General features: G+C 42.2%; 1 protein-coding gene across 2 annotated transcripts in view; it reads left to right on the top strand.

Moving 5' to 3' along the window:
• The first annotated feature begins 77 nt into the window (after positions 1 to 77).
• LOC116945254 (otoferlin-like) overlaps positions 78 to 20,454 on the top strand; it is a 94,250-nt gene continuing 73,873 nt past the window's right edge. Inside the window, exons 1-2 of one of the 2 annotated variants that reach the window (XM_032959599.2) lie at positions 78 to 703; positions 6,309 to 6,367. In XM_032959599.2, the coding sequence (XP_032815490.2) occupies positions 625 to 703; positions 6,309 to 6,367 (138 nt within the window). In that variant the 5' untranslated portion in view covers positions 78 to 624. The remainder of the gene's footprint in view (positions 704 to 6,308; positions 6,368 to 20,454) is intronic. The other variant, XM_032959600.2, reaches the window with a different exon arrangement.

Below are 20,454 nucleotides of genomic sequence, written 5' to 3'. Positions count from 1 at the left end.
TGTGACCACAGCGTTGTGTGTAAAGGCGAGGCAGAGGAATGGGTTTAGCTTTGGAATAGAAGTTATCTGGACGTAGCGTCATTGACGGCGTAAAGCCATGGGAATCAAATCGCAACACAGCACAAAGTTATTCAGGGTGTGAGTATTAATCTCGTCAATCACGCAAGTGTCACCGACAGCAGTGAGGTTTTGGTGGCCCCTCCCTGTGCACATGCACAACAGCGTGACGCACGCGCTCAGCCGCATACCACAAACAGCCATAAATGCACACCCATGTGCATTGTGCCCGCTCACACGTTCCAGAGGCTGCAGGCACACACAGTCATCCATCGACGCAGCCGGCACCGCTTCAAAATAATTGCTCAGCACTGGCAATAATTGTTACTCCCGAGACGTGCTCAGTGTAGAGCACGCATAGGACGCATTTCGGGGTGGTCAATCAATGTGCAGACGCGTGAGTGTCACCGCATAGCTCTGAGCGCAATGAGAATGCCCGCAGTCAGCTGAGCGCCGGTCAGCCTCTCTGCGTGTTAGGAGAGGGGGTGGGGGCATCAGCTGCGGCTGTGGTTCGCTTCAAGTCTCGAGTGCACGCGGCCGTCAAAGGCTGAAGACGGTGGGGTCGAGATGGCTCTCGTGGTCCATCTGAAGCGGGTGGAGAAGCTTCGGGGCAAAGCGGACCGGATTGCCCGGGTGACGTTCCGAGGTACGCACGCTGGCCCAACACTCACATGCATTCACGACACATATGCACATTACGCTGCACACATGATCACCAACAGGTATGCATCTGTAGATATATACAAAAAAAGTTAACATGTGGACAATGTCAGTGATATGTTATCAAGTACATTTTATTTTTGAAAGCTTTAGTTGAACAATAAGTGTCTTATTTTGCCTGTAGGCTTTAACACAAACATCGCTTCTGATTCATTATTTGGGTCAGATAAATGTATTTTTTATTATTTTATACGTATGCTAATATAGTACACATAGGCACCCCTCATTCCATTAAAATTGTCGCCTTCCTTTTAAACATGCACGTCCGCGTTATTCGTGCACCTATATTATTTCTATAAGATGCCCGTATCGATGCAAATTGTGCTTTATACATAAAGATGTTATTGATTCATATCGGCATGCTGTCTTCTTCCCATTATCTCAGCCGGGGAGGAAGTTCTGGAAAAAACTCACCCCATTCGAGCCATTGTAGGGATAAGAGGAAGTGACCCCAAGAATATGACCCAATGGCACATACTTTGGGTTATCTAAGCCTTCGAAAGTGAAGGGAAACTAATCCCCTGTTTTGCTACTTGCACATATAATAACAATGATAATAAGTGGCCGAAAAGTGATGGCAAATGCGTGCTAATATCCGTGTTTATCCATTCTTCACCAGTCAAAAGAAGGAGTAAAATGTGTGGATAAAGTCAGATATAAGTTTCCACCCAAAGCCACCCAATACCATATCCACTCAATGTCATAGCCACCAAATATCAAATGAGAAAGAGGACTTTTACGCTAATTTACACGACATTTTAATGTTCTTGACTTTGAATCCTTTAGTTATTTTTCTCACGTATTATTCTTCCAACAATGAATGTGTACATGTCCTTGTTTATGGGTATGTTCATTGAGACGTGCCGCCTAAATGAGTTCCGCTAAAGTCCTTGCTGTATTGATTGCATCTGTAGCCATCCTGCGCCGTACACAGCTGACAGACAACTCTCATCACAAACACACAATTGCCAATGCCATCAGAGACAATATTTGACGACGGGCTTCCTTCATGACCGGCGTTCTTGTGAATATTCGACCCCTGCTTGCTGTCCAATCATATATTTTGACGTCCAACTGAGTAAGCCTGAGCACTGACCCGGCACAGTGAGTTATGTATGTTCTTTATATCGTATTCACTGTCTACACGCGTGTCATCTTATCGTATTTTATATTTATAGAGCGCCCTTAGCTCAAGGCGCTTCGCATAGTTTGAATGCGGTAACATAACTAAAATTATTTAGATGGCGGGGGGCGTGCAAGGAACGAGGAATGAGTGAGCGAAAGAGAGGGTGCATGGGACCACGAAAAGGGACTACAGGGGAAGGACGGGAAGGAGTGGAGAGGCGAGGGGAGGGATGAGGAAGATGATGGGCAATGGAGAAGAGGCGAGGATTGAAGAGAGGGACGAAGGGAGATTCAGGAGGGGGCCTATGTTGAAACACGTGTGGAGTGTGAGCTAATTACCTCGTGATGACGCTATACATTGTCTATTTTATGCCGGAATCATTATTTTATCATGACCCTGTCTTCGTGATATGTGAAAACACATGAGTATTACCGCAGTCTCAACTTGAGGAGTGGTAGGGTAATTGTATTTTCTCATGGAAAACATTGCTGCTATTGCTTTTTGAACTAAATACAGTAATGTACTTTTTTGCACGTGGTATAATCACTATCTGGAACTTAGCCTGCCTGGTTTTGAGTAAGAAACACCTCTTATTTGACATGTTATTTCAGAAAGAACTATGCCGTGTAGAAGCAATGCAAAGGGTAGGAGTTTGGAATGTGTTTTGTAAGACAAATTACTTTGAGCCTTTGGGGTTAGTTGTGATTATTTATTAAACTACTTATTTATAGTTGGGCAGTGCTTTAACCTTATTTAAAGTACGGCCATGGAGCAATGGTTTGCCCATGGCGCTATGAACCAGGTGACCAGTCTGATTCATCATTGGCGAGTGCAATCCTATTTATTTGCCCACACGCTGACCAGTGCGGTGAAGTATGGCCAAACAACACCCAACATTCCACAAGGCATGGGGAGACCGTCATCCGGCAGTGGATTGACAAAAAAGCCTGTACGTTATGGTTATTAAGGTGTATATCTATATACAAGTAAAAATCTAAACTCAAAATTCCAATACATTTTAGGACTATAGCATTGCATCGATCCGCTTACGACCAAAATCAACCCGTGATGCTCAGTGATCTCGTCAGATCTCACATGTCCAGTAAGGATTGCGTCTGGGTGGTGTTCGGAGGCAGACAATCAGACAACCATGCAGGTCAGGTTATCTTAGGCTGATGCGGGGCTACAGCTGCGGTACACAGCAGGAAGAGGCAGCGGCAAAAAAAACAAATTAATCGTTGTGCTGTACTTTCTATGCGCCCACGTCCGCATTCGCTGAGCAGCGCTGAGCAGCGTGGCAAAGTATCACCACACAAAACGTCGTTAGCTACATGGCGCGGAGAGGCCTTCATACAGCAGTGGGTTTACACTGGGCTGTAAATTATCATTATTGGTGCAATGGTGTGGTGTAGTTGATTGGTGGAGCGCAGTTATAGTTAAGGTTGTAGTGTATTGGTGTGGTATAGTGTTTAGTGCTACAGTGAAAGTGTAGTAGTCATGGTAGTGTAGAGTGGTAGGGTCATCTTGTACCATAATGTGTAGTGTATTTATGCGCGTGGGTGCTCTATTAGTGTGGTGTGGGGTGTAGTAGTTCACATTCTTGAACAATTGTCATCGGTGTGTAGGTGTGGTTTAAAGGTCGGGGTGCTGTGCTGGATTTGCAGAGATCCTGGGCATGAATCAAGGCAAGCCATCTGTGTTTAAACTGGGTTCTCAAGTGTAACTTGTTGGCCGACTCAGCCTGGTCACAAATGATTTAAACATAGAGATATATGTTGAATTTGGTTATGCACTTAAATTTGTCTACGGTTTAATATTCGAGAGCTTAAATATCTGTTTGTCACGTGAGAAATTATTCTCATTTGCAGTGGGTGGGAAAGTGCTTCTGTTTACTGTGTGGACCAGAGGTCAATTGAACGTATCTCCGAGGAAGTTCTGTGACATCAGCATCCGTGGGCTATTCCAAAGCACGATTGGTTGCCCTACTGTGAGAGATCACAATAGATTCTTGGCTTGACAGCAATAGCAAACGGTTGGGAGGGGGGGGGGGATGTAACATATATACCAAGAAAACTATTAACATTATAATTCTTGTATTAACAGTAAGAGGTAGAGTATATATGTCTTCATTAGCTATCATGTATCCACTTCTGGATGAATAGCGCCCCACGCCGTTGCGTATTTGGCTGTCAATAAAATCCTGCGCTGGACTCGTCGCTGGAAGAGATGATGGCCAGTGGTCAAGACGAGTGACAGAGCGGCAGCCGCAGGAGGGACACACTGAAACGATTATTAAGGTGGCACTCATTACCCACAAAGTGCCTGCCGCAAATGAACAACACTTCCTTGCTGATCTCGTCAAGTAGCGTAAACCATCATGCGAACTCCGGTCATCCTCACTGGCTTGGCCATCGAACAAAGCCGCTCACCGCATCGCGCGCTTGCAGATGCGCTTCTGCGGCCGTCTGGAACGCTCTTCTGACGTTAGGAAGCCACTGGAGCTATGCAATTTAAAGTCATCTCTATTGAAAACCAATTTCTTTAAAAACTGCTTTTTTGTGTTTAGTTTGTTGTCCTTCCCCCCACACCTACGATTAGCACGGTTGGCTACGTACAGTGCGAAATAAGTTCAACATGCATACAGTACATACAAATCAGTTCGTATGCAGGAGCTAAATATGTGTGCATCGCGAGTGTTTGAATGTATGTTTCACTTATTTCGCCCTGCACGTAGCCAACCGTGCTAATTGGAGGTGCGGAGGGAATATTAAAACACATCTTCAAATTCATTCTTTGGGCATGTATTCAAATGTATTTATTTCTGAAACCTCAACTACTTTAAGTGCCTTTTACATGGATTTACACGGATAGTAATTAGGATATTTATGCCATATGTATTTTATCAACACAATTCACATGACTAGACAAGGGATGCCGTTTTTTCCTGCTGAATAAATACACAATAAGACATGCCCCCCCAGCCCCCCGGCTTGCTTTCAGCCCTGGTATCGTTTTACTTCAGCAGGTGGCATGGACTTCTCCACCAGACGAATTATAATCCATGATTTGTCAATAATATATCTGATCATCTTATCGGTATATCCCAATATATTGTTTTTACCTCCAGGCAGCACCGATTTACATACATTTATGAAAGAGGTCAGCGGTAGACAGTGTTTAATTTCAGCCAAAATAGTCCATGATGCTGGTCTGGCATTTATTCTGGCACACCACATCTTTCCTATGAACAGATTATAGGAATATAGGGTGCAATAATAGAGGATTATTATGGATTGTACTCTGGTGACAGGGCCTTAAGTCAATAACCATACTCCAAGCCAGAGAAGTGGTGCCTGGAAAAGAATCGAGCCGTAAAATAATCCCTGGATATTGGTGGTAATCTGACTCAGTTCCACCCTTGGGGTTGTACATTATAACACTGAGTGATAATTTCGTGTTACAATGTGCAGCATTCAGCGCATGTAAAACGCAATAAACCCTTAAATCGTGAATCTCTTGCAGATATATTTTGAAAGCACTTCCAAGTGGCTTTGTCATAAAAGTCTGAATGTACAAAACGAAGAATGACCACTCCCAATTTCAGTCAAAGAACCTTCGATAAACCGTGATTAACATTGTCTACACTTGCGTGCGTAAGACACTCATTTCATTATGAAATGTGTAACAATTATGTGGCATTGTTAATGACATTAATGAAGTGGAACAGTTTTATTTATGCAGGTGCCTATTAGTGCAGGTGCCTGAAGTGTTTCTATTGTCATAGAAACACTTCATAGCATCACATCATAGCCCTACAGTACAGGGTGGTCTAGATGTCTTGTGACCCCCAAGTAATGACCCTTTAAAAGTTTTTCCCTTTGCTTATTCATTTCTGCTTTCACACCCCCATTGGTATCCAAGTTTTAGATAATAAATTTGGGTTGATGGTGAGGGGGGGGGTCACAAGATATCTGTACCAACCTGTACATCACACAGGGTGACAATGGCAGCACTGAAGCGATGATTAACGAGGCACTCATTACACACGAAGTGCTTGCTACAGATGAACAACAATTACCTCGCCGATCTCGTCAAGGAGCATAAACCCATCGCGCGAACTCCAGTCATCCTAGCAGCGGCTTTTGGCTGGCCATCGTACAAATACGGTCGGTCACTGCATCGCACACTTTCGGGTGCGCTTCGTAAGTGGCAGTAAATGCCTTCCTAGCTGTTACATTTTTTTGTTGTTGCGACTGAATTGGTGAAAAATAATATGAGGCAGGGAATATCCTCAAATGTATGAAGATCTGGCCCATGGACTATGAAGCGAAATGAAGTCAGCGTGTGTGCGTGCAACGTGCATGCATTTGCGTCATGTAATCAGGCTGCTCTGCTCTTTTTTCAGGTCTGACTTTTGACACGAATGTGTTTGAAAACTGCGAGGATGAAGCCCGCTTCGACAAGGTTTGTGTTGAAATGTTAGTCTATATTGGTGTGTGTTAGTGACTACCCTTCCCACCAAATATAAAACAAAAAATATTAAACTATTTTTTGTATTTTACCAGGTAAGGCCCACTGAGCTATGAAGCTATTTTTCAGAAGCGACCTGGTCAAAAATGATTGCCCAAGGAAGTGGCCTATTACGTGAAAATGTATAGCAGCCAATTACTCTAAATGCATATTGATTCAAAATGTGGAGAGGAAAAACCGGAGGACCTGGAGAAAAATCCGCACGAACACGGGGAGAACATGAAAACTCCAAATAACAGGCATCAGGGTTGGGATCGAAACCACAACATCCAGTATACCAGGCGAGGTAGTAAACAACAAATAACCTGAAGGCCTGCATGTCCTCTTAACTGATACCGATTTATTTAAATTCTCACTCTATGTATGTTGGGCGAGGAACTGTTAGTGGGCTTCACCTGCTTTTTTCCAAGCATTAGTCTCACAGACCCTTTCCAAAAAAATCGCAAACATTTAGCGAGTTAAAATATGACGACACATGCAGGTGCAGCAGTCATTACGGGTTGATGCAACATTTTTTTTTTTATATAGATCTAGCTTCCACAACAAAAACGTAAAAAATCGGACCCCATACAGTGAGGGAAACAGTATTTGATCTCCTGCTGATTTTGTTCGTTTGCCCACTGACAAAGAAATGATCAGTCTATAATTCTAATGGTAGGTTTATTTGAACAGTGAAAGACAGAATAACAACAACAAAATCCAGAAAAACGCACGTCAAAAATGTTATAAATTGATTTGCATTTTAATGAGGGAAATAAGTATTTGACCCCTCTGCAAAACATGACTTAGTATTTGGTGGCAAAATCCTTGTTGGCAATCACAGAGGTCAGACGTTTCTTGTAGATGGCCACCAGGTTTGCACACATCTCAGGAGGGATTTTGTCCCACTCCTCTTTGCAGATGTTCTCCAAGTCATTAAGGTTTCGAGGCTGACGTTTGGCAACTCGAACCTTCAGCTCCCTCCACAGATTTTCTATGGGATTAAGGTCTGTTGCCTTGGCCGTGTGTTTTGGGTCATTGTCATGCTGAAATACCCATCCACGACCCATTTTCAATGCCCTGGGTGAGGGAAGGAGGTTCTCACCCAAGATTGCATGGTACATGGCCCCGTCTTTGATGCGGTCAAGTTGTCCTGTCCCCTTAGCAGAAAAACACCCCCAATGCATAATGTCTCCACCTCCATGTTTGATGGTGGGGATGGTGTTCTTGGGGTCATAGGCAGCATTTCTCCTCCTCCAAACACGGCGAGTTGAGTTGATGCCAAAGAGCTCCATTTTTGTCCCATCTGACCACAACACTTTCACCCAGTTGTCCTCTGAATCATTCAGATGTTCATTGGCAAACTTCAGACGGGCATGTATATGTGTTTTTTTGAGCAGGTGGACCTTGCGGGCACTGCAGGATTGCAGTCCTTCACAGCCTAGTGTGTTACCAATTGTTTTCTTGGTGACTATGGTCCCAGCTGCCTTGAGATCATTGACAAGATCCTCCCGTGTAGTTCTGGGCTGATTCCTCACCATTCTCATGATCATTGCAACTCCACGAAGTGAGATCTTGCATGGAGCCCCAGGCCGAGGGAGATTGACAGTTCTTTTGTGTTTCTTCCATTTGCGAATAATCACACCAACTGTTGTCACCTTCTCACCAAGCTGCTTGGCAATGGTCTTGTAGCCCATTCCAGCATTGTGTAGGTCTACAATCTTGTCCCTGACATCCTTGGAGAGCTCTTTGGTCTTGGCCATGGTGGAGAGTTTGAAATCTGATTGATTGCTTCTGTGGACAGGTGCTTTTTATACAGGTAACAAGCTGAGATTAGGAGCACTCCCCATAAGAGTGTGCTATTCTCAGCTCGTTACCTGTATAAAAGATACCTGGAAGCCAGATATCTTTCTGATTGAGAGGGGGTCAAATACGTATTTCCCTCATTAAATGCAAATCAATTTATAACATTTTTGACATGCGTTTTTCTGGATTTTTTCGTTGTTATTCTGTCTCTCACTGTCCAAATAAACCTACCATTACAATTATAGACTGATAATTTCTTTGTCAGTGGGCAAACGTACAAAACCAGCAGGGGATCAAATACTTTTTTCCCTCACTGTATTTCGGAGGGCACTTAAAAAACAATTTGGTTTTCAGCATTATGTTTTGGCATAAGTATAAATGTGACGAGGCATCTGCCAAATTTAAGCTTCACTATCGCCTTAATCTCTGGAGGGCTATAATTTATGCGCCAAATTTGAATATCCTGGTTTTTGGATTTAATATGCTGGTGTCATAAACCAAACTTTAAATGTACACCAAATTCTATCTTTTTAGCCATTCTAGAGCATCATAGTGTACTGGGTGGTACAGGTGTCTTGTAACCCCCAATTAATTGACCCCTACCATTGTTTTCCTTTGCATATTCAATTATGTTTTAAATAAACCTTACTTAAAAAAATAAGACATCTGGACCACCCTGTACATCAGTCAACCACGCACTATCGGCGATTACACAAACGTGCACACAGACACAAACGTGCTTGCTAGAGTGTCGAATTCTAGAACGATTGTGTTTCATGAACATTTAATGAATCCAGCTCTGTTGTAATCGTCACATCATGCAGTTTGTCTCCCTAACGCGTAGGCTTTCGAGGACCAGTATTACTCTGATCTCGAAACGTGATGGGGTTCAACAATGATGACATCATCCTGCACTATTTAAGACCAGAAGCAGGTGGATGGCTTCACTATGCTGGCAAATCGCCCGAAGATGCTGGATGTAATTACCAGCGAAACGTCGTACTCAAATTCTAAATGTTGTGGATTCACTTTTCAAACAAACACCGGTGGGCTGATGAAGTAACTAATTGGCGTTTTGTTAACGTGACACATTTTTTTACTGATTGGCCGTGTCGGGTGGTGGAGGGTTGCGACACATTTCTAAATAACGCGATCTAACCCAAAAGCCTTTATGATGAGTTCGTCTCCTCTCCACTGATATTTACCACATTGTTCCAAGTATTCATTTCAGGCTAAGTCAATCTGCAGGAGGTACAAGCCGTGTTCAAATAGTATGGATTGAAGAACATTCGCATGCCGAGTAGAGGCTGTTAGCATTGAATGATAATTTAAGGCTTTTAAAACAGAATATACACGAGAAAGTTAGAATCAGTTTGAGTTCATAACTTTCGTGTCAAATAGTAGAAATAATAATGTCCATGAATCTCCACCTTAATACTGTATACATTTGCGTGTAAAAGCATAATTAAATGCCTATGTTATTTGGATATCGTAATTGTTGATAATTGTTTAATTTATTAAATACAACTTTTGATAAAAAAAAATCCCTTTCATGCTGATACATATGCTATACACATATATACCCACAATTAAAAAGAGTGAGATCAAAATATTGACACAATGCATCACTGCACATGAAGCCACTGGAGCTTTGGACTTTTAAATCATCTCGATTGAAAACGAATTTCACGAGAACTGATTTTGGTGTTTAGTTTGTCGTCCTTCCACCCTGCACCTCGGATTCGCCCCGTTGGCTACGTACGGTGCGAAAGAAGCTCGACACTGTAAACACTTTTGAGCAGAGAGTTTCCCTTCCGCTTTTGTGTGCCTTCGCTGTCTCCCACAAATATGTCTTGGCAACACACATTTGTGCACAGTCAATTGCTTGTAAAATAGTAACAAGGTGACCCATTCATAGACATTCTGAATACTATACTATACAAGTAATTGCTGCATGCCCCACAGAGGATAATGTTAAACGATTGAATGAGCTCTATTGCCGATATAAAAAATAATAACAATAAAATAATAATAAAAATATATTATTTGGCGCTTTCGTGACTGCAGGAATTACTCTTTGTTTTTTTTTCCGGTAAAGTCACGTGACAAAACCGAAAAAAACACAAGAGTAATAAAAAAATATATTGTATTATTCTATCTACGTGACTTTACCGAAAGAACCATATACTGTAATATGAATCCCTGCAGTCACGAAAGTTTTCAGTCAAAATTTAAGCTCTATTGCGATTGGCGGGAGATGTGTCAAGGCTTGACACGCTGTTTTCTCTACAATTTCATCCCATTATTTTAGTTCAGCATGTATCCATGGAGCACCTTGTACGATACTACGAGTTATGGGACACTACATTTTATAGTATATCATGTACTTATGCAATGTACATTAGAAAACAAACTTACAGTCGCAGGTTCGTCGCATATGAGACGTGTTCAAGGACACATTTATAAATAACGCGATCTAACCCAAACACGTTTATTGTGAAGTGTACAAGGCACTCACGAAGTCTGTATGTAGGTTTCCATGAATCATACTTGAACTAGCATATGCGTTGTGATTTAATTGAATGGGCAATAATGCCATGGGTACAGTCAGAGCCTGTTCTGAGTCCCTGGTGCTCCTCACATGTGTATTTTATCGTTCAAAACCAGTTCTAGGCGTAGCAACTTTTCCTGCTGCTGACACGCGTAAACGCCGTTTATGTATTACTCTTTGGTTTTTTCGGTACAGATGATGACGATTGCTTGTGTTGCAATCCAAACGTCGTAGGCTATTATTTATTTTTATTTTTATTATTTCTACGTGACTTTACCGAAAAAACCAAAGAGTATTTCCTGCAGTCACGAAAGCAACCAATCAAGGCCGTTTATGTATGTCACGACGTGGCCACTCCCTTTGACATCTGGTTTTGGATTTCTCAGCAACATCCAATGTGCTAAAAACACAAGCTGCCATCTTCACATGGACGATTTCGCTCGGAATGCACCAAATAACGCTGTTTACGGGTCAGCCGAATATCGACGGCTTGAGAAGTATTCTCTGTCTCCCTCTGTCTCTCTTTGTTCCCCTGTCTTTATCTTTACATCACTCTCTCAGTCTACCTACTGTGTCTCTCCATCTGATGTTGTCTCCTTGTTTGTATCTGTCTCTAGCTCCCTCTCCGTCACTGCCTCTGTCTCCCTCGTTGCATTCATGTTTCCATCCATCTCTCCCTCGCTCAACTTTGTTTGCTATCTCTCTGTAGCATTTCATCTGTGTCTGCCTCCGTGTCCCTCCCTGTCCATCTGTGCCTTTGTCTCATTCTCTCTCTCTGTATCCCTGTGTCTATCTTTGTATTTCCCACTGTGTTTCTCCCTATCTGCATTTTTTGTCGACTGTCTCTGTCCCGCTTTCTCTCTGTCTGTTTGGCTTGCTTCCACTGTCTCTCTTTCTTACACCGGTGTCTCTCCCTCCCTTGCCTTGTGCTCACGGTGAGAGTTGTTGTCTTCGTAGCCGCTGTCCCTCGTCTTACTCTCTTGCTGGCCAACCCCGCCGTGAGCCATATTCAGATTCACATTTACTATTTCGGCGAATTCACTTGAATATATGATGTCTGTACAGCCCTCTTTGTCGATCAACTTCTTGCATGAGGGCCTCCTGATAACTCCCCACCTTCGTAAATCCACACTCTCCAGTGTGGTGAAGTATGGTTGAATAAACCCTCACGACCCCCACAATTCAACTGACTACAAATAATAATAATATTATTAATAATAAAATCAGCTGGCACGCTGAATTCAAAAGCAAATGCGAAATGTGTGGTGCACCCCTAATTTGCATAGAAAAGTATGTAATACATGTACTATAATTAAGATTTCAACACAACCAGCTTTTTCTGATTACTATCAAAAGCCCAATATTATTTACTGTTTTTCCAAAATAGTTATTTTAGTGAACAGTTTATCCAGAAATAATTCACAAAAACTGATTTATAGAGAACGCAATGCTTCACCTGTTTGGATTCATTGCATGAGTATTATATACAATATGGGCCGTCCATACGGTGTGAGATTGATGAATATCGGCTATCGTGGGCAGCACGTGACGTGGTCGTAGGGCAAGTGTTAGTGCTCGATTGTATTCCCTTGCGCCAGGTCTTAGGTTAAGTTAGCAGTCCAAAACTGCTGGTTGGTGGTGCCTCTTGCATCAAACATTACAAGAGGAGTTTTTTTTCCCCCTTCCCCCTGTGGTTATTAGACCAATGGCTTCCTTTGTTAAGGAGGTAATATGTCAACATGTCATAGCTGAAGGCACGCGTTGAAACGACCTAATTAGCACACGTTTAGAAGTTTGAGTTGTTCAACCAGGCGAGAACTCAAGAAACAAGCAGAGTCTCATTTACAACGGTGACCCCCAGTGGAACAAAAAAATGGCCACGGTCGGTCCATGTTGAGCTGACGTTAGTCCAGCGGTTCCGACCACGTGCCAATGTTGGTCCAATGTTTGACTGTTGGTATTCACGCCATTTGCATAGCACAAGAAGGCGTTCTCCATGATATGTCAACATGCCATGGCAGTGGTCACTCCACAGTGCACATTTGTGACATCTTCATGACCCTTTCAAAATGTAATACAGCCGGCTGGCTATCAGAACCGTATAGTTATATCGCTGCGTGCCAAATATCAAATAAAATATGAATTCCAATGTGTATTCGCCAGGATAAGTAACCAAATACATTTTAAAATCCCTTAGATATGTTGCAAGTAATGCAAGTGGGTACAACCTGTGTTCAAATAAAAGCTATTGATGCTTTATAAATGATGGTAATTATATATATCAAGTTAAGGTGCAGCTCTGCAATTACTTGCTCACACTAGAGCCTCTCTCTTCCACACTGATCAGATGTCTTGGAAGAGGTGAGAGTAACCACACTTTACTCTTTACCCCACTGCCCACCAATGGACTAACCATGGTGTTACCATTTATAATGCTGGTTGACTAGAGGAGAGTGGATTTAACAAACAAAAAACTGTTAATATATGACAATGTATATTACTTACAATTATTAAAGCTTCAAGGCATTCATGACCATAAAGGTACAGTCTTCTCAATTGGTACACTCGGAGATGTAATTACGCTATACGTGTAAATAAATTTTTTACACGTTCTGTTTTTTTCTTCAACACATCTCATAAAATTAGCCCATCCTCACCGGAAGCCCTTATTTAATAGGTCAGTCTTCACGGAGGAACGCTAACCTTTTAAAAGTACACCGTGGCTGGCTAAATGAATAATCAATCTGTCAATCACGAACCTTTATATAAAAACCAGGTAGGAGGCCATTGAGTTTGAAAGTAATTTTAAATGAAACATAGATTTACAAAAAAACAGATTAAATACTGGTCGCAGCATTTATTAAACCGAGCAACCTGTGGACTACGTTTGACCTCCGTCAGCAGAGGCCAGCAAGCTAACAACTACATGCAGATATAAATAATAACAAAAATGTATCACCTCGTCATTTAATTCGTTGGGATTTCCGAAGCTAATGTCTTGTGGCTTTTTGGTTGAGATTAATGTGTGGCCTCGCCTGATTATAACAGATTATAACAGATTAATGTGTGGCCTCGCCCGATTATAACCGATTATAACAGATTAATGTGTGGCCTCGCCTGATTATAACAGATTATAACAGATTAATGTGTGGCCTCGCCTGATTATAACAGATTATAACAGATTAATGTGTGGCCTCGCCTGATTATAACAGATTATAACAGATTAATGTGTGGCTTCGCCTGATTATGACAGATCATAACAGATTAATGTGTGGCCTCGCCTGATTATAACAGATCATAACAGATTAATGTGTGGCCTCGCCTGATTATGACAGTTATGCGATTGATGTTCCCTGCCAGAGAACATGTGACCCGTTTCGTTGGTTCCATCCCAGTTTCTGGTGTGGCAAGCATTCTTTTCTTAAACATATTCAACTCTTACATCCATGCTTCTGCCAGAAGTGATCATCCGCTGCCATTGTTGTCACATATCTATCCCTCAACACGGCTGTAAATCATAAAACCACAATATATATTTTTAAGTTAATCTTGCACAGTTAAGCCAAAATGCACCAATGTCATCACAAATCTGCACTCGCATCCGGCTGTACAGTACTTGGTAAAGGATATACCAGTCGTGACGTTAGAAAAATTAAACACATTTCACGAGATTGGAGGATCAAGGTTGCATAAGGTTTGATTAAAAAAAACATGAATAACACTGGTGTACGTATTCTGCGAACGCCAGTGTTTTATTAAACAAGGGAATTTTGTATTTTTGGTTCTTTCGGTAAAGTCACGAAGGGAAACAATAAAATAATAAAAATATAAAACAATACAATTCTCACGACATTTAGACTGCAACACAAGCAATCATCATCAGGTTGTGAAAACCACAACAATATTTTTTCTTCAAATTTTCTTGTTGTGGTTTTCACACCTGATGATGATTGCTTGTGTTGCAGTCGAAACGTCGTGAGAATTTTATTGTTTATTATTTTTATTATTTTATTGTTTCCCTTCTACGTGGTGACTTTACCGAAAGAACCAAGAATATGAATCCCTGCAGCCACGAAAGCTTTAAATCCAAATTTAAGGGAATGTTGTTTTCACGACGAGGAGTAAAACCATGGTCATCGCCAGCACGAACTCCCCCATTATCGACATGGGCTTAAATAGATGCAGGACCTTTTGGAAGGTGGTGGGGAGGAGGAGTGGGGTCTGTGTGTACGCCTCACTCGCCAATCCGACCCAAGTGGAAGCGCAGACAAGCACCGTGAGCTATTATCTCAATGCCCATGTTAGGGGCCGTCCATAGATTACGTCACGCACCTAGTGGGGTGGGGGCGGGGTCAGACATTTGTGACGATGTGTGACGACGGGGGGGGGGTGGGGGGTGAGAAATGTGACGTCACATCAAAATGCGCAACTTAAATCAATATAGACAACACGTTCTACTTAATTCAATAGACTTTTTAATAAATGTTTTCTCCTACATCAGAGTGCAACGCCACATTAAATACGCACTACAGTGACAATAGTTTAAAGCGATTTGAAGCATGTTTGATTTTTTTTTGGGGGGGGAGGGGGGGCAGAGCTTTGTGACGTCATATTTGAGGGGGGGGGTCTGACTTTTTGTGACGCCGTGTGACTAGGGGGGGTGGTCAAAAATCGTCAAAAAATCGCGTGACGTCATTTATGGACGGCCCCTTAGGTAAGGTGGAGGCGGAGTGAACCAGGGGTATGTATTGTGCGTCACAATTGTATTAAGCAAGCGTGCGATGGTGGAAGATGTCAGGCTTATGATCACCTTAGTAATCATCAGCCATTTGATAGTTACGTAGGGTCTGATTTCTGGTTGCTTCCTTGCTGTATTTTATCTGTTTCGATTATTGATGACCCAGGCCACGCTTGCAAATGAAACTCATATCCTGGTCTCTTGCATTCTCATCTGGTTAAACGCATAAACATCACTTGATCCAGCTGCTGTCAACATCAAATGTTTAAAAAAACACGCATGCATTTTTGTTGTTGTTGCAATGCAGCATACATCATGGTACTCATATAAGAGTGAACAGCTTTTGTCAATCCACTGCTGAATGAAGGACTTCCCACGTCCATCAAGGTGGTTATTTGACTGTACTTGACCGGAGTGTGGTGAAGTTAGCTGGAGCTGGCACTTAAATGTGGAGTATCAAGTACAGCGTTCAGTATGCTCAAAATTGCACCGCCCCCATGCGTAATTACTACATCAAGAAAGTGCATCTCTGCTAAAGGAGCAGTATTCAAGCATTGCTTCTAGACGGGGGGGAAATGAATTGCAACCGACAGTTGCTATCCGTTGCAATCGAGAGGCGCAATTAAATGCGAATGGGGTTTGAGTGCTTCATCGCAATTTGTGTGAACGGTGGTGCCCAGGTTATGTAATCATAGTGCTGCATGCGTTCACATTTAGGGCAGAAATGTGAAAGCACGCATTCCGTGCAATTAAACGTTCTTCGCTGTATTATGCATGCAACTTGAATTAAAGCATTGCCCATATGTTTAATTGGCAAGTATATATGAATGGTCGTGGATTGATGTTTACTAGGTTACTACAGTCTAATGGTGCATACATATTGTAACCCCCTAGTTATGGATAAAAATCCTCAGTGAAAATTGAAATGCACTTTTAATACACTTATATTTTTACAGGTGAGCATTCCTACATTTTCTTGTATAACCATGTGGAATAGCTTCCTCTCGAACCTCAATTTCAATGTAGGCTCCCTTGCCACCTCCTGCTATGGCTCCATGGCGCTACTTTGTGAGTTGCTGATTCTCTATATTGTTGACTCGAGGGATCTGTGCCACACACAGCCACTTCTGTCACTGCAGTACGGAACACAGGCACCATCCCCCTTGACAATATCCCACGACATGTATAAACATGTGAATGAATGCATCAACTTAAAAAAAAACCCATAAGTATTCACCATAATACAGGTTTTTGGGTTAGATCGCGTAAATCTATAGATGCGTCGTTAAACCCGCCACCACCCGACACAGCCAAATAGTAAGGGTTGTCACGTAAACAGAACGTGGCCAGATTGTCACTAGTACAGCACACCGGTGTGTTGGAGAGCCAAGCCACAACATTTACAATCGGAGTACGACGTTTTGCCAGTAATTACAACTAGCTTCATCAGACGACAGCTAGATTTGTGTTGAAATTCCCCTGTTGCGAGCAATGAGGGGTGGGGGGAGGGTGAATAATGAATGCATATAGATGACAATGGGTGTCCATTGCCCATTGGGCTATTTACATGGTAGTTAATGTACAATATACATGCACATTGTTAGGCCCATACGTTGAGGTTGATAGGCATTAACCTAGAGATTCTAGATTTGAAGCTTTCGTGACTGCAAGGATCCATACTCTTTGGTTCTATTCGGTAAAGTCACGTAGGTAAAAAATAAAACAACAAAAATCACGACGTTTCGGCCACAACACAAGTGGCCTTCATCAGGTGAAGGGACCGTACTGTCACGAGGACAGCGTTGTCCTCGTGACAGTACGGCCGATACGTCGTGATTTTTGTTGTTGTATTTTTTACCTACGTGACTTTACCGAATAGAACCAAAGAGTATTAACCTAGAGATTTGAAAGCACATTGAATTAGGGCGCGGCGAGAAGCCGGCCTGCGTAATTGTAACCGCTATTGCAAGGCAGGTTGTTTGTTCTGTTTATGCCACGAGGAAACAGTGATATTTACATGATTTACATGTTGATGTTCAAATTAAATAATCCATAAATATGTCTTTCTAGCACTTCAGTAGATGCCATGTTAAATTGATTCGATGGGATGGAGCAGTATGTTGTGAGTCAAATATTACTATACAGTAGAGATGTTTTTTGCCCCCCTCCCAATTATCAGACTGATTCGAAATTTCACAACATAGATACTGAGATTAACAAAAAATTGGACAATTTTAGCATTACCAATAACTTCTGTGATGCCATTTCTGTGCTTTTCTTTCCAACGTTATGTCACGTGGCATTGGGTGAAATTTTGTCCGTCTCGTATGTTACGTCTTTTTTTGTAAAGTATCCTAACCTGAATATGCGTAAGCATCGAATGTGATAATAGATTCTGAGACTCTCTATGCAATACATCTATCGTGAGCTTTCTACCCAATGTTAATTGATGAGTAGTAACACGCCTATTAACCTCAAAGTGTCTCTCGAGCCACTTTTGTGAAGACAAATCCCAAGTGCCAGCACCTAATGATGCCATTGAGAAGTTTCCCACTTCATAATCAATTATTCCGTAAGCAGAGCTGCGATGGAGTATACATGCGTGTTAGGTTTTCCCGTGAGCCCATTGGTATCGGCCTATGCATAACCGTATTAAGAAAATAATAAAAGTATCATAATGATACGCAAATATTGTGGTATTGCCAAGAAGACAGAGAGAATACAAAAAACTGTACAGAAACCTGTTTTGTGTGATGCGGCATTCACTTGGTAACTCTCAAATGGTGCCAATGTTCTCTTGGCAGCGAGCCTTCTTTACTTGAGTTACGCTCATCATGGGAGACGGATTTCATTCGTGTTGCAGATATCTCTTTCAGACGAGGCCAGGTTTTAAGTCGTGGCCTTCATTACCCCTTCATATAGTTTCAAAGCACCAGCACAGATGTCAGCTCTCAGGAATGCTCGTAAGAAGGGATGCTGACAGCACAAAATACAATGTTTGTGTTGTGCACAGCTTTCCTTTCCCCATTGAGAGATGTTTCCTTTGACAGTTTATGCGTGCGTCTGTGGGTGCGTGTGATCCTGTTTGTGGCCGGTCAATAAAGTGACAGGACACTGAGCTACAGTCTCAATGACCTACGTTCAATTCCTTACTGGGCATGTCGATGGCATTCTGAACATGACTAATGAACAGAAATGTGGGAGACACATTTGACACGGTTTTATAGGTGTGTACAAGCAGTATTTACCCACACGTACCAGCCTAGCTATAATGGATGTCTTTGTTTATATGTGCGATTGTGTTTGGGCGGTTGTGACCTACAAACCTGACTACCCGAGTTCAATTCCTGCACAGGCCTACACCCTTGATGATTATCTAAACCGCTCTTAGATCTCCCTCAGGTCGAATCAGCCTCAAATGATTACCTGGTGTGATGCGTGAACATTGTCACTCGGAAGACAAAGGCAGCCGGGCATGATGCTGGCCACCCACCGCCTTATGTGCTTGCCGTTCTGGCCTTCATCATAGGTGCTCGCTAACAGCACTTGCACCAAAAGTCTACGGAGACTTTATGGGGGATCTTAGTCTGTGTGTATGTACGTATGATGAATTGAACATTGTTGTGCCATCAATGATACACATTTGCCTGTAACAAACATACTTGGTATACTCTCGTAACATTCCACAGACTGACTACGAAAATAGATTTAAGGTATTTGGAATGAAATGCTTCTCATTTGATCACGTGCTCTATGTTGGTAATGGATCACGGAAGCATATTGCCATAACACTCCGGTAACAACATTTATACATAATGGCCCGTAACAGCTAGTAATGCCTTTTATGCTATCCTGGTGGAAGCCAATGTTGATTCAACACTAATGAGTTACCTTGAGAGACAGTATTCACCCTGCGGTGATTTAATGAGTCTAATTATAATGATGCGCGTAGGATTCTAACCCAGGTTACCATTTGCTAGCTGGATAAGTGCCTTCCCCGTTTGCCGTGTGGATAGAAGGGGCCTCTCTGACCATGCACGACGGGGTTGTGGTTGCGGGGAGCATCTAACAATGGGAGCATAGCGCAGCGCAACAATGGGCTTTGCTGGAAAACCCTCCGCTGATTGGTGCAGCAGGGCATCAAAGCATTTGTCCAGGTTCAATCGCGATTAAACTTCTGACATCTGATGACACCGGGCGCATTACAGGTGATTCGGTAATAGGCTGGTGAAATCTAATTGCATAGTACAATGATATTTGTTTTTTTTGCGTGTGTATGTATAATAATAACAATTACGAAACCATAATTACACAACATTTCGTGCAATTACGTTTAACGGTTTAACAGTTTGCCAGAGTGGCCAGCTTTTTCTGACCCTGGAGGTTGCAACCTCCTTGGCAGCGCGAGGTCATTGATGGACAGTGACGTCACCGCATCGAATTCGTGAGCGGAAAATCAAACGTCGGGGGTGCCGTCAAATCCACCGTCATGAATTTGATAGTGTAAGTTGTAGATGCGAATAAGCGACAGCATGACCAATAAAATATACGAAACATTGTTTTATTTCACCAGGTAAGCAGTGCCGGATTAAGCTCGTACAGGGCCTGCAGCACATATTATAAAGGGGCCCTAAATTTAATAATAGGGGTTTTCCCCTTTTTTTCTGGCAAGAAAACTGAAACCTTTTTACAAGGATTCATGTCTGCATTAACCACAATACCTGCAGTCAAAATACAAAAAAACATTATGATAATATATGCATTATCCTTGAAACTGATTGGTCCACACCAAGGGACGGCTTTCTTTTGAGCCTTGACCCAATTGGTGCTCCAACAGATGACGCCAAAACAGGTAAATATGAAAACACGTAAATGTTTAACTTGCATAGTAAAGTAATTGTATTTTTTTCATTTGCTATACAGCCAGATAATATGACAAATCACTAA

Source organism: Petromyzon marinus, chromosome 23, assembly GCF_048934315.1.
Source record: "Petromyzon marinus isolate PM22_M1 ecotype Great Lakes invasive population chromosome 23, UKy_Petmar_22M1.pri1.0, whole genome shotgun sequence".
Taxonomy (NCBI): domain Eukaryota; kingdom Metazoa; phylum Chordata; class Hyperoartia; order Petromyzontiformes; family Petromyzontidae; genus Petromyzon; species Petromyzon marinus.
Note: the sequence above shows the minus strand (reverse complement) of the source record. Positions and strands in the feature narration are given on the sequence as shown.